At 39.6% G+C, this 15604-nt stretch overlaps 1 protein-coding gene across 2 annotated transcripts in view; it reads right to left on the bottom strand.

Moving 5' to 3' along the window:
* The window catches only part of CRYBG1 (crystallin beta-gamma domain containing 1), a 197557-nt gene that overhangs the window by 14933 nt on the left and 167020 nt on the right, over positions 1–15604 (bottom strand). For both annotated transcript variants that reach the window (XM_087443946.1, XM_014781140.2), the window contains 8 exons: positions 11484–11610; positions 9154–9189; positions 8287–8444; positions 7427–7553; positions 7190–7335; positions 1844–1970; positions 1608–1640; positions 552–664 (listed from right to left, as the gene is read on the bottom strand). In XM_087443946.1, the coding sequence (XP_087300072.1) occupies positions 552–664; positions 1608–1640; positions 1844–1970; positions 7190–7335; positions 7427–7553; positions 8287–8444; positions 9154–9189; positions 11484–11610 (867 nt within the window). The remainder of the gene's footprint in view (positions 1–551; positions 665–1607; positions 1641–1843; positions 1971–7189; positions 7336–7426; positions 7554–8286; positions 8445–9153; positions 9190–11483; positions 11611–15604) is intronic.

The following is a 15604-nucleotide window of genomic DNA, read 5'->3' as shown; positions in this document are numbered from 1 at the left end:
TCCCGTCTTGTGTCTCCAAGGGCATCCATTTAAACTCATATGCTCAGGGGGAGCCTTTATGACCTGATCCCACCCTCCCTGTTCAACTTGCTTGCGCTCTCCCAGTACAAAGACCTCCCAGATAGAGAGGGTGGTGTGCTCCCTGATCAGCATACACACCAACTCCACTCCAGCCCTGCACCTGCCTCTAATGCAGAACGCCCATCCTACTCCCATCTACCTGTAAAAAATCTGCCTTGGGAGGTGCCGTAGGGATTAGCTAGCATCCCTTTACAGATGATGGGACAAGCCTAGATGGTAGAGAACCTGGGCTGAATCCCGCTGCACCATGAGATGGTGATCTTCAACTTCTCCAGCCCACACTGATCTCCACGTCCTCTGACATCCAGCACTCAGAGGCTGGAGAGTACACTTGAGTACTAACATGGTCTTGTATTATTTGGTGGTTTCATAGAGTGCCGAGCACCTAGCTGTATTACTAAACACTTGCTGATATGTGAATTCTCTTTTCCCCCAGTGATTGGGCTCTGCCAGTCTACTGTTTTGCTTACCTGCCTCCTAAAACTCTGCAAGACTTGGTAGAAAATGAATCATCAATTTGACTTGTTGTCTCTTCAAAACTTTGACTGTGACCTTGAAACTGTGGTTCCGAAAACAAGTGAATCTTTGCAAAAGTAGACAGAAATACATAAAATTATTTTCCTAAACATGTTAAGTTATTCAGCCTCTGACGTGATGTCCCAAACGTGACCTGTTAACTCCTCTAACAGTAAATTGGTGTGAATTTCATAAATCCTTTAATTTTCTACTTCTACATTAATGCTCAATTAGAAATACTTTGGCTGCCCCACTCATCATTGTTTAATTTAATCAGAGACATCAAAGGAAAATCCGACAACAGAGGCAGCTTTCTATAGAACATCCTGTCCTAACAAGCTGTGAGGCATTTTAAAGCTTTATTGTGGCCAAAAGTAATGGTTCATCAGTTCTAATATTTACAAGAAACTAGATTTTGGAATCATGTAGTATAGTGTTCCTCCCTCTCAATGGAAGATACTTGCTGACTTATTAGAATCTGTGTATGCCAATAAAGGAGGCTACAGCCGTGTTTGTGCCTGTATAATTACGGCTGTCTGAACATTTCCATTAAAAAGCCTAAATAACAAATGTAAGACTTCAGGCGATGGAGACAGTCGGCATTCAAAGACTTGAGTGAGAGAACACATAAAAGAGATCATATGAAATGCTTGTCTAATGCAGACAGAGCAAATATGAAAATTCATTTTACTGTTTATCACAATAATTATATGTATTGTTTGAAATATTAATCTTAGTGTATTAATGTAATGTAAACTCTCATTCAATGTAATAATATAAATTCAACTTTACATAACAAGAACACTTTATAAGAAATATTAGAAATGGGTCAATGCTATCAATTAAGCATTAAAGTAAACTTAAGTCTACTTTAAAGATGCAGTTATGCTTTTAGACATAAAAATGAGTAAAACTAACAAAATGTCCCAAATATATGACAGTTTATGCATAAGTTCAGCTTTTCAATGGAAGGCCCCTAATTAGGAAAAATAGAATGTTTTTTAAGTTACCTGATTTCGTCTCCTTGGGCCAGTGAAAGAATCCTAAAAATTTTTAAAGGGAAGAGAGAAGGAAATGAGTAGAGCAGACATCTTGAAATTTTTTTCTTCTGGATCATTAGCAATTACTGTTAAAAATAATCTCAGGATAGTCTCTATCATATTTAAGTATTACCTGAACCAGCAGCAAAAATTAAGGAAATTCAGAATTCACTTAAATATTCTCATACAAAAATATAACTACTTACCAAACATATGGGTTGAACAGAGGAGATCTTGCAATTTTTGCCTCCCCAGTCCTCAAAACTGGTATAAAAGCCTTTATCTAGTATATACTGTTCTCCTGTGAAGTCAGGATTTTCATAGGCTATCCATCTAAAGAAACGGAGACACGGACTTGTTACACGTAGTTCATAGTTTACATATACAATAAAACTATCGTACACGTTTGGGAAAATATGTATCATATAGAAACTTTCATTTGTTTTACTAATCAATAGTCTTAATAATTTTCCTGATTCTCCATTAATCTTTTAGGAGCAGATTTGTCTATATAACAAATCAAAGTGGCAAGTGAAAGAGTATATTTACAGGAATCTTTTGGTGTTCTTGCTTATCAAATCTTATTCCCTGAGAAAGCTGTAATAAGGCTATTTCTCTGTATTTCTGATTCTATTCTAAGGAAACAATTTGGACTTTCAAGAAGTACCTGTAAAAGTTCTTTAATAAGCAAGTAAGAATTCTTTTTGTTATCAACATTAAAATATTTTTCCAGAAAGTTAATACAAGAAGCTATATCTCGATTACACAACAAACCACACTGCAAAAAAAAGTTGACAGAAAAAAATGCTAAAAAAAAAACAGCTAAGTTACTAAAATTTTATTTCAATCAAGATTTCCAACATGACACAAACTATGTAATAAGCGAAATTGAACAAACTCTCAGAAATACTAAAAACAAATCTCTTTTGGAATATTTTCATTTGTTATCTTTTAAGTGATCCACGCTCAGAGGAAGATCAGCAAAGCCAACTTATTGATGCTATCTCCTATCCAAAGATGAAGTCTTTGAAGGGAAAAAAATTTTCAATTTTGTTACATTCAAGAGCTACTCAGTCTCCTCCTCACTTAATTCACTGCCATACGGATCCTTCTCAGAGGTTAAAGGAATAATCCCTATATGCCTGTATATATACTCAGAACTTTCCAAAATGCTTTCACATCTATTATCACATTTAATCTTCTAGGGAGGTACTGGGTTTCACATTTTACAGAAGGGAAAACCTAAAGACACAGAAAAGTTAATTCACTTATTCATTCAACAAACATTGATTGGCCATTTACTATGTGCCAGGAACTAGACTGGCACTAGGAATGCAAGATAAAAAGACAAAATCCTTGCCCTGAACAGTTCATAGATGGGTAAGAAGCATCGCATGGAATTACCTGTTGGTGTTTGTTCTGAATGGGAAGTGACTTGTCTGAGGGTGACACAATCAGTTAGTGGCCAGGGATCACTGAACCCAGGACTGAGTCTCCAGAGGCTCATGAACATCTCTTACTTCGTGACCTGAACTGCCACCTGCCTTAAAGTTCCTTTTCATTTCCTTTTCCACTAAGCTATACCTAAAACAGTCCCCACACGCTTCATAATTAGAACAGATTACGATTTTGCTGTCTAACGGGCCTGACTTAAAAACTCAAGTACAGTCATTACTAGGAAATGAACAGCCATCAAGGAGAAAAAGAACACGGCAAAATCTCAAGGTAAGTAGCCTATGACAGCTAACGTCGGAACACTCATCTCTGGCCATCTGAATGCAGAAATCGCTATAAGCACCAGTCACGGTCTATTTCAGAAAATCCTGCACTCCACCTTCAGGACCTCATAGGCAAATTTTAAAAAGCTATTCTTTAACATTGTGAGATGAGGAATTAGGAGACCTGATTCTAGCGGTGGTCATGACATAAGATAACTTTGAAGAAGTCACTTAACCTTTGTGAAAGTTTGCATTTTCATTTATGAGTCAGGGGGTTGGCATTTTCATTTATGAGTCAGGGGGTTGGCCAAGGTCACAGCTCAGACACGAGGTGAGGTTATACAGCCTATGGGGCCTGTGTGTGCGGCCTCTGCTCACAGCCCTCGGCTTATCACATGTTAGGAAGGGAAGCAACAACAAAGCAGGAGCATGGAACACGACTGTGTGGGGAGGAGCATCTGCAGAGCGAGAAAGTCTGCTTCACAAAAACCAGGACTTAAAAAAAACCCTAAAAATTAAAAAAGGTAAGCCACATCACAAAAAAGTATTCCTGGCAAGGTTCGAGGTCTGTAACAAGTTAGAGGAGAGCAGAGGGTTAAAAGGCCTTTTTGATGGATTGTTGGACATCAAGGTTGGGAAGGAAACACCCAGCACCCAGGCAGGCTTTCTAGTTCACAGAAGTGGAAGCAGGAAAACCATCTATTAAGATGTTACTTGAATTGACAGAAGTATTGTTTTCCTTCCAAGATGCAGCCTCAGGTGACTCACCCGTGAATATGGGGGTAACAAACCCAAGCACTCAGACCTGAGATTCTCTGGTAGACCTATGATCAAGAGTCGACTTATAGCTCATACTTGAGACTCTTATGAAGAAAATTCCTTACTGTCCTTGTTTAAACGTATTCTGTACGCATGAGTCAACACTTCTTTGTAAGATTTGGGCGGTGGGAGGCCAGAATGAGTACTAGCAGGTCCCAGCCTGGGGCGGTCTCTGCTCAGAAGCTAAGGGCAGCAGGGCAAACCCACCCTTCTGTGGAGGGGAGAGGAAAAGGAACTTAAAACAACAGCACTTGTATTTTTTTTTTTTACTGGACTCTAAAAATATTTCCTTTTGCTGTTAGTTTTACAAAATTAGCCCAGTTTCCACTATTTGACAAGAAGATAGCATAGAACTAGAACTGATTAGCAGAGTGTGTAAAGGCATTTCTTCTGATGTTCCAACAAGAAACAGAAGGCAGTTTCTAGAACCGAGATTGTTGGATTCATGAACATCCTTCCTGAAGGTGGTTCTCTGTTTCAGAGCTAATAATGAGTGTACCACCCAGGGAATTTATTACCCATGTGACAGTGGCACATCTCTACTTCCTATCCTGCAAGGCCCAACTCCAATGCTACCTCCTCCAAAGTCGTCCCTGTGTCCAAACTGGAAATTAATCTCTCTCTTTTGTAGCAATGATTATGTTTTATATAAACACTGTAACTTCTTTGAGGATATAATATAATGCTTTGCACATAACAGACCTCAATAAATATTTGTCAAATGATCAACTGAATAAAAAATGAGGAAGCAGCTGGCCCTGGTAAACACAGAGGCCCTTCACAACCACAGGATTTGAAAGGAAGTGGGGTGTGTGTGTGTGTGTGTGTGTGTACACCTCCCTTCACCTCTCCCCCAACACCAAAACTCAACTGCTACAACCAGAAGAAAGCCTAAGTCAGGAACTGCACCTAGAAATGACTAAAAATAGAAACATATAAAAGCAACCTTGTATAAAGGAAACTGATTTCAAGTAAACAAGGGCTGGGTAAAAGAGAAAGACTGGCTCAGGGCACAATAATTCTACCAGTGCTAACACATAATCTACATGAATGCCCTCAGGGAATTCTACCCAACATCCTTTTGCTTCCTCTGGTAGGGTGCATGAATAGGCTCTGACTAATGGAACCAGCACACCTGGTGAGTATCAAAATGTACAAGTTTCCCCAGACTGAGTTGGTCACTGTATTTTCCTTCTAAATATTTAACTTTAAAGGCAATCTAAAATACTACACAGCCACAGCAACATTTCAGATGACTTCTGCCATACCATACCTCTTGCCTATGGCAAATTCTAAAATGTTAGGGTTCTAGAACGGGACCCAGTAGAAGGCATTTCCTGCTAAGAATGGAAGACCCAGAAGTCACTGAAGTCATTCTGCCAAGATGGCGCCACAAGCAACAGTCTACACAGGAATTTAGTGAACATGACTAACAGTAAAAGCATTACATTGAAGACACATCTCAAATATCCACGGCTACTGTGGGAGGCCCCATGAAATACAATCAAGTTGAGGTTAGAATGATTCAAAAAGCCTATGACATAAAAAACCTAACATTAAACACTTTCAACAGAACTAATGTCAAATGATTTCATATAACCATTTAAGAATATTCTCACTTGGGGCCGGCCCGGTGGCGCAAGCGGTTAAGTGCGCGCGCTCCGCTGCGGCGGCCCGGGGTTCACTGGTTCGGATCCCGGGCGCGCACCGACGCACTGCTTGGCAAGCCATGCTGTGGCGGCGTCCCATATAAAGTGGAGGAAGATGGGCACAGATGTTAGCCCAGGGCCGTTTTCCTCAGCAAAAAAGGAGGAGGATTGGCGGATGTTAGCACAGGGCTTATCTCCTCACAAAAAAAAAAAAAAAAAAAGAATATTCTCACTTATGACAAATTATAACTCACATCAGCCTAGGTCATAAGAATACCTGTATAGCTCCTTTTAATAGACATCTGGTTTTGCTCATCCAGTATCTGTACCCTCTTCTTCTGATGTTCCTGGTGAACTCTCACCCCAATCATATTTAAGTGGTTCTATGGGACTGACCCTACATCTCAGCTCCAGGGATGGGCACGTAACGTAGGCACAGCCGTCTCCTTGGCTACACTGATTGGTTCAGGCAGGTGCACATGAGCCAAGCCTACAGAATCAAAGTCAAACCTGGAACTTCTGTGGGAAAGAGAAGCTCCTTCCACTGGAAGCAGTGAGATGGGAGAACAAAAGCCAGAAGATGCTGCCACAGACCACCAGACGGAAAGGGCCTGCCTAAAGTGAAGCCAACGTAGAAAAAAGCCCAGTCAAGAGATAGAGTCCAAGTGCCAATGACAGTGCCTGAACCCCTGTATCCAGCCATGACCGAAGCAAAATCTTCTCCAGGACTTTTCTGTTATGTAGGCCAATAAATTCCATTTTTATTACCTTCGCCACTTGAAGTTGGCTTGCAGTCACTTGCATCCCAAAGTCTTGACTGATCATCTTTCAATAAAAACTTACTTTAGATCAACCATTATGACCTCAATAAAATAATTGGAAAAAAATCTTACTTTAGCATTAATAAAGCATTCAATTGCTAACTCCAGGTACATTGAAACAATTATTTTTATGTCAAAATAACAGTGAAGAAATATACTGGAGCAGGTGTAGGACCATAGGAAAATCAAATGGGACTTTGTCCCAACTTGAGGTTTCTAATGTTAGATTGCTGTTATATTTTGATTCCCATCATAAGAAATTCATGAGGTCCTTCCATGCAGAATGACAAGGGAAGTGGATCTATAGATTTCTATCATGAAACCCAAAAGCCTATTCCAATGTTATATTACACATGGAAAAGAATTATGTAAGATTTTGAAAAGCAGTTATGAAAATATTGTGGCACTAGGTATTAAATGACTAATTTGCTGTTTAGTTGTTAATGTTTATTTATTGAGTGCCTGCTCTGTGTCAGAGATTCCATTAGCTTGACACAAACCGAGATAAACCCATGTCTAGAATCCCGATTGGTTATTTCACTTACACTCCACTCAGTACGTTAATAGACTGTGTCTTCGCTCCATAACCGGTCTCCTTTAAATCAGCAACAATTCCTAATACATCAATACTGGAACCTTTGGATCCAAAGTTTTTTTCACTGTACATTATCATGTGAGCATTTGAAAAATCCTATTGAGAAAAAAAAATTCAAAATTCAAAGGCTGGCCATTTATTTTCCAGAAAAGACCAAGTATTAGCCATTAGCTTTTCTTTAACTTACACCTAATATAGGTCGTAAAGACTGCAGTTCTCCGTTGTAACCTCCCCAATCTTTCCAGTCCTTGTATTCTCCTTCTTCAAGCAAATACTGATGACCTGTAAATCCAGGCTTCTCATAAGCAACCCAACTACAACAGAAAGAACATGAAGGAGTAGGAATTTTCAGTGGTGTTAAAATGTTTCCAATGTATATATCAGTTTCATTGACAAATACAAATAGTTATAAAGCTAGACATGGACTCATGCATTACGACTACTTGAATTTTTCTCTAAAACTTAAGATACTAACAGAATGGCCCCAAGAAAACAACCTAAGAAACATACATCAATGTTCTGTAAAGGGGGGAGGGGGAGGGAGGGAGAGAGAGAGAGAGAGAGTGTGAGTGTGTGAGTGTTACAAGAACTAACTCAAAAGAACTTCAGCAAATAAGACTGGATAAACTTTCTTCAAATAGTAACTAAAATATTATGTATTTTTGGCTATTTACAAGACCGTTTTCAGTATACACTTCTAAGGAAATATGTAAGATCTATAAAAGGCAAAATATGACAAGAATGGAAAGCAAACTATCTAACAGTTCAATAGTTTGGAGCATAATATTAATAAACAAGATTTGTAGATTTGATCACCCTGGATGGACCAATGTAACAGCCTTGCTCAGCTGACTGACCCCAAACCAGCCCATGAAACTGCTGTGTGAAATCCAAGTCTCAATTGGCTGAGGAGAACATGCTTGAAATTCACTCTACCATACAATCTGGAATGTTGGTTTCGGGGAGTGGGGGGAAGGGCATATTTATTACTTTATTAAAGGGAAAAAAAAAAAAAGAAATGCTTACAGGTTACTCCCGTCTACTTACATGCCTCTTAGAACTTTCATAGATCCCACTGAGGTCAGTGGCGAATGCTCATCTCCAGTCTTTTCTTCTGTTTCTCCTCCTTCCATGATAAAACTACACATTTCTGTTTCTAGTTCCATACATTTTCCTTCAAAGAAAGGCTTTTCATAAATAACTACCTATAACAGAAATGAGATATACCAGTAATTTATAAGAAGTTAAATATCTCAATAGCTAAACATTAAATCAGTCATTTAATAACACTAGGTCCTGGAACACAAAATTTTCTAATCATAGTCTAAAAATTTAACTAAATCACAGTATCTAATAATGTAATTTTTAAAATCAGAATTTTTTTCCCGATGTGGTATAGCCCAAAGCCAAGGTTCAAAAGACAGTTTATAAATAATTGGTTTTGGTTCAATGTCTAGAACTGATATTTAGAATTTTGCTTGGGCCAAACTAAGGAAGCAGAGGATTCTAAGTTGCTTTAAAAATGCAAAAAACTGGATCAAACTATGTGTCATAGAAGTGTGAAGTAGAAACAGCAGAAAGAACATTCTGGAGTACAGAGAACTTGTCTTGAAAAGAAAGTTTTTTCCTGGCTAACTGGCAAGCAGCAACTTGCAGTGCCCTGCAAGTGGTAAATACAGCCACAAATTATAAACTTAATACAACAATGAACCTTTTGAGCCATGGCTACACATACTGTTAGTGATAACTAGCACTCTTAGCATCATCTTCCAGCCTGAAGGATGGCATGTGCAAGTTGGGACAATTTCCTTTGGCTGCAGTTATGTTTTATGGAGGGTGATATGTAAAATCACACAAGTATTATCTTCATGGAGATGGGAGTGGGAATAAAATTTTAAATATATATATATTTACCTTAGGATCTGTAGGGAATTCAACTTTACGGCCACCCTGAAAAGAAAAATAACATAGTAAGAAAAACGGTTTTTCATTGCTACGTTACCATTTTATATTACCCATGGCAGTTTGTGGTAAGCCACTGAACCTCACAGTGTGATTACATTCCCGTTTGTTTTCATTTACGTTGAGACACTTCTAAAATGACCAACGATGCAGATGAAGACATGAGGAAGACACTCGAGAGCAGAGTCGCACAGAGATGGTCCCTAAGCATCTGCGTGTTAGGTACGTTTTTTTATTTTTTAACTCAGAAAATCTTTCATAGAAATGCATATTTCTCACTTCTCTTAAAAGGCAGGCCTAAGATCTGACCTCTCTGGACCCAGATTCTCACAGGCAGCAACCTTCACGTTCTGCACTTATTAACCTTTCACTAACACTACAGTGTAGGGCTTATCCACATTTTTCCATCTGTAGCATCTAGCAAGTTAGCCTTTCTATTATTTCTATCCTCCAGCTGGGATGTGGGCTCCCGCTGCCTGTCTCCACCATCCCTCAGTTCAACTCCCAGCCACCCTCACTGGTGTCTATTTGCTGCCTGGCCCCTGGAGGCATCTGATTTTATAAACCACGGCTTACAAAGCTGTTGGGTTCACGCAAGTTCTCAATATGATCTGGAGGACTCTTGAAATAATTAGATAAACTGTCAGATAAAATTTAAAACATCCCGAAGGATGGGTCTATGGAGAGTTGTTATACTTTTATAATAATTTTTTTTAAATCCAGAAAAACTCACTAAAAATAAACCATAGAAAAGGTATTATATAGAAATGTTAAACAGGATTAAGAGTTAAAATCAGCAGAGGGAAAGTCAGAAGGGTATTTTTCACCAATATATATTTAACAGCTTAAAAAAAAGTGCAGCCAAAGATGCTCAAATGCACCAAATGAACTGTAATTATAAAGGCATGTGGCTGATTTTATCAACAAACCAGAGTTTATATAACCAAGTAAGTACCCTCTTCAAAAGTTTCCTTTTCAAATGCCGTGTACATCACGGTTATGTAAATTACCATTAAAAACTGCCTTCAAAACCTGGGGCAATTCTTTCACACATCTGCAAAACTAACAAAATTTTGTTCTCTGAAAGTGAATTTAATTTTAGAAGAAAGCCCAAAATCATCTGCATTAGGACCAGCAAATATGGAGGTAATTAAACCACAAGCTTTGGTAGGAGGCGTAAAATTAAGATAAAGAATTATCTTCCTGACTTTCTTATTTGTTTCAAACAGACTCTAGAAGACAGTTGCTAAGTGGAATTTCAAAAACATGTTTGTAACAAGAGCCTCATTCTTGCCACGGGTATTCAGTGAGCACCTCCTACCCACAGCACACACTGTGCTCAACACCGGGGCCAAGACACATGCAGCCTGGTGGGTCCTCCCAAGGCTTAGGGTCTAGCAGGAGAAACAAACAAAGAACAAGGCAAAATACAGAGGTAGGGTAGAGGAAGCACAGGTTCCTTTCTAAGGCAAAGCTTGGGAGGACAATACTCATGTGGACATCCAGCCCCAACTCCCCCAAAGCTGCCACCCAGCCTAGCCTCCTGTCACTACAACTGGGCTGGTCCTCTGGGTGCCTTGTCCTTCCCCAGCTCCGCCCTGGCTCATGAAGTGCATTCTCTGACATCTTCATCTAAAATAATCCTGCTTGGGGCCGGCCCTGTGGCTTGGTGGTTAAGTGCGCGCGCTGCGATGCTGGTGGCCCGGGTTCGGATCCCGGGTGCACATCGAGGCACCACTTCTCCGTTCATCCTGAGGCCGAGTCCCGCATACAGCAACTAGAAGGATGTGCAGCTACGACATACAACTATCCACTGGGGCTTTGGGGGGAAAAAATAAAATAAATAAAATCTTTAAAATAATCCTGCTTGGTTTTTAAGATCCAACTTGATGTATCATGAAGCTCTCCTAAGTATCCCCCTTCTCTGTCACATCACCGACAACTTGGGCTTGATCTGTCCTTTATCCTGTTTTTCCACAAAGGTTTAATTTCTTCACTTCTTAAACCCACCCTGGGCTGAAGCTTCATGCACACTACCTATGGCTCAGCTGGGCTGAGAATGCCTTGAAGGCAAAGGGCGTGGCTTATCCAAATTTTTTCATCTGTAGCATCTAGCAAGTTATCCTTTCTATTATTTCTTTCTAGCAATAGATTCCATCTGCTACATATTTGTTTTTCAAAAGGCTGCTTTATTGCTTCCAAGTCACATCCTGTGACTTATCAAAGTCAAGCTGACAAAGAATCACTGACTCCAGGAAGACTTTGTTAGATTCCATTTTTACCATTTTCAGAGGCCGCATGGATCCAATGTACGCTGCTTCTGTGTCCCAGAAGGATAAGTCAGGGTATTCCCCAGGTTCCAGGATAAAAGGGACACCCTGAAATCCAGGTTCTTCATAAATCAGCCATCTAAATAAACAGCAAGGAAGGAAGAAACAGAGACACTTCATCATTGATTTTAGCGGTACACAGGACCCCACTGGTGAGAGAGGAAAAGAACAGGAGAGGATGTGGATCTGGACCACGTACCCTTACACTTAGGTATGAGAGCACTGTTAGACTCAAGGAGGACTAAGCCATTATATGCACCTCTTCTTGATCTTTTGCTTGTCTCCACGGCTGGCTTTGTCCACTTATTTTAATTTATATTATGAATTGCATCAAAGCATCTTTATTGCTTCCAAGTAATAAAAGTAGTTACGCTGTTGCACTGCATGTATTTAGAGAGGCAATAGCTAGGAGATCTCAAGCTCTGTTTTAAAAGGTTACATTTCATATGCAACCAAAGAATAGGATGTTCCATCTAATCATTTGTCACAGTCTCAAAAATTAATAACAGCTAACAAATACCTAGAGCTTACAAGGAATGCCACCCAGAATTTCATCCAGTCCTCACAACAAGGCGATGAGGAGAGAATACTATTGTCCCCATTTTACAGATGAGGTTAAGTAAATTGCCCAGAGCCACACACTATAAGCACCAAATGTAGGGCTGAACTAAACAGGCTCCAGAGCCAGGCTCCTAATCATTTTTTGACGGCAGTTTTTCTCATTCCAGAGAGTACACTGAACTTAATTTACTCTTTTCACAATGACTCAGCATCATCGTTGTGAGCATGACTTCACACACAGTGGTGTCCTCAGGGGCTCTGAAGGTCTGTAAAGCTGCTTGTTCTCAGGCCCCACAGCTTTTTGAGTTCTTGGATCTGATTTTTATGGCTTTTCAATACCGCACCCTTCTATCGGGTTTGTCAGCTGTCACTTCTGCTGCGGTCAGAGAACCAGCAGCCCCACCCTCCTGTAATGTGCTAGAAACCCGGAAACCAGAAAAATCATGCCTCTTAGAACTGTGTCTAAGGACTGTGCAAAGTCTTGTCAATTTCTTGGTTCCCGGGAGGGTTCTGGGAAGGTGAGGTTGCTAGAAAAGTGACTTTTATATAAGAGAGGTGTTAATATACCCCCTTCATAAACAAATATGGAATTCTTGGGGATCACTTATACTCTCCAATTCTTTATCAGTCTTGCTAAAGTGTCCTAGCTGGGGTCCTCCGCCATGTTCCCCAGAACACTGTGCCAAGAAAAGCATGGCTGTAAATGAAATCTTTTACCAGCAAAATGGGTCTGATTCTCCCCCCTTTGCTTTTCTCTTGTTCCCAATTTCGGCCCAAGGGCACATTTTTGTTGATGGTTTTTGTTAAAGATTCCCCTGAATAAATCAGTAACTTCTTTAGACTCACTAATTATACAGGGATTTACAATCAAATTCCAACTGAAGACCTGTCTGCACACAAAAGAATGTTGAGAGGCTCTGTGTGGCATATGGATGGAGGATCAAAACTAATCTAGTGTTAGAAGTCAGGATAATAGTTACCGGGTTGGGGTGGGGGGGAATGACCAGGAGGAAGCACGAATGAGGGGGCTCCTGAGATACTAGTTATGTTCTATTTCTCAATCTGGGTGATGGTTACACTTTGACAATTCACTCAGCTTATACGCTTATGATTTATTGTGCACCTTTTGGTACAAATATTATGTATACTTCAATAAAAAATTATTTTAAGGAAAAAAAGAGGCTTATCTTTCAAATACCACAGCAATGCCTCTAACCACAAGAAAACATAGGCTAAGACTAGGGTCCTTTAAACTTCCTTACATTTAAAGCATGACAGTTAGGGATGCTTTACATATTTTTTTGGAGCTCAAAGCTATCACAGGCATACCACAAACTGATTTCATGCCCGAACTAAATAATGGCAGATTGTCATTAAGCTAACAAGCCAAAGGCCTCAAAATCTGACTCCTCACAGGTGAACGGGCTGAATTTTTCATAAACACAATGGATGGCTCATAAACAAGTGATTCTAGGTTTTGAAATGATGCTTACCGAAGTACCCTTTCATTAAGTCTTTCCTTCTATAGTTTGAGTTCTGAGGGGATTTATTTATCTGATACTAAACATTTCACTTTCCTTGAAGCATGTGGTTTTGTCACATAACATTTAGAGGAGGAAGGTAATTTTGGGTAAAGAAGAATTTGTTAAAAAACTGAACCCATAAAGTGATACACTTGAAAAGACTACTGTTCTGAGCGCACCTCCTCAGAGAGTGGGTGCTAAGGGCGCTGGGTAACTCAGACATTCATGCATGTGGGTGGACTCTGGAATTGGAACACTCATATACAGAGCCTGATTCTTTTTTCCTAAATTCTATTCCAGCAAGATACATTATTCACGAGGCCATCAGGAGAGAGGGAAACTATCCTCAGGCAGTGTTATTTCAGTTTCTGAAAGTCCTCTTTTATTTTCCTATGGACTGAGGTAATGGGCTTTTGCCTATATTATGAATAGCCAGCACGACCATAAAGTAGGAGCTTTTTAAAAAAACAAACATAACAAATGTACACATACGCATGAATATTGCTGAAGTAATAACAATGGCCATCATACATTTATTAAAAACATTTGTGTAATTACTCTTATAGAAATACTCTGAATCAGGGCCGGCCCCGTGGCTTAGTGGTTAAGTGCGTGCACTCCGCTACTGGCGGCCTGGGTTCGGATCCCGGGCACGCACCAACGCACCGCTTGTCCGGCCATGCTGAGGCCGCATCCCACGTACAGCAACTAGAAGGATGTGCAACTGTGACATACTACTATTTACTGGGGCTTTGGGGTAAAAAAAAGGAGGAGGATTGGCAATAGATGTTAGCTCAGAGCCGGTCTTCCTCAGCAAAAAGAGGGGGATTAGCATGGATGTTAGCTCAGGGCTGATCTTTCTCACAAAAAAAAAAAAAAGAGTGGACCAAAAAAAAAAGAAATACTCTGAATCACACAAGGAAAATTGGTCTTTTCTTGTTCACTTGTTCTTAAACCTAAAACAGATTTCCAGCTGGATCCTAAGTCTTATTCTCCAGACATGGCTCCACGTGAATGTTGGCTATTTACAGAAACCAACTGGATGCTCAAAAGATTAACTATGAACGTGAGGACTTTGAGGTTATTCAAAAGAGGGTGAGCTATGAATCTCAAAGGGGAAGATGTACCTTTACAATGGGGAGATGCTTTAACCAAGCAATCAAACTCTGTATCTTCATGGGAAGCTGGTTAGCACGTGCCACCTTGTGTGATGCAACATGAACATATGGTACTACCTATACCTACCTACCTATATAGCCTCCTTTCCAGAACCATTCAATCTGCATCTGATCGTACTTCTAGACCTAACCCCTAATATATAGAAAATGCAGGTGATAGAGGAACAGGTTAATGATGTCACAAGGAAACACTCAGACAAATCCAGAATGTGGCACATTCTCTAAGACAGCTGACTTAAATTTTTCAAAAAATCAGTGGCATGGGAAACAAAGATGGGGCTACTTTAGAAATTAAAAGAGACTAAAAGAGGCAGAACAACCAAATATATTTATATGAACCTTGACTGCATCCTGATCAGAAAAAAAAAATCCATAAAAGGCATTCCTGAGACAATTGGGAAAATTTGGTTATGGGCTATAGATTAGATATTATTATGGACATATTGTTATTTTCTTAGGTGTGATAATGACAGTTACACAAGAGAATGTCATTATAAAGAGATTCAGGCTGAAGTACATAGGAATGAAGGGTCATGTTATCTGCAACTGCTTTCAAGTGCTCAGAAAAAAAAGATAAAGCAAATATGGCAAAATGTTAATAATTATTGAATCTAAGTGGAGGGCATATGGGTGTTATATGGGTGTTCACTGAACTAGTCTTTCTACTTTGTTGTCTGAAAACTTTCATAATAAAAAGTTAGGCTCTGATATGGTATATGCCACAAAAAAATATACACAGTGAATATTATATAGCAATGAAAAAAGAATAAAATACAGATATGCTCATCAATAGCCAACCCTGGTGGTCTAG

This window comes from Ceratotherium simum, chromosome 19 (genome assembly GCF_057802395.1).
Source record: "Ceratotherium simum simum isolate JZ-2026a chromosome 19, ASM5780239v1, whole genome shotgun sequence".
NCBI lineage: Eukaryota > Metazoa > Chordata > Mammalia > Perissodactyla > Rhinocerotidae > Ceratotherium > Ceratotherium simum.
Note: the sequence above shows the minus strand (reverse complement) of the source record. Positions and strands in the feature narration are given on the sequence as shown.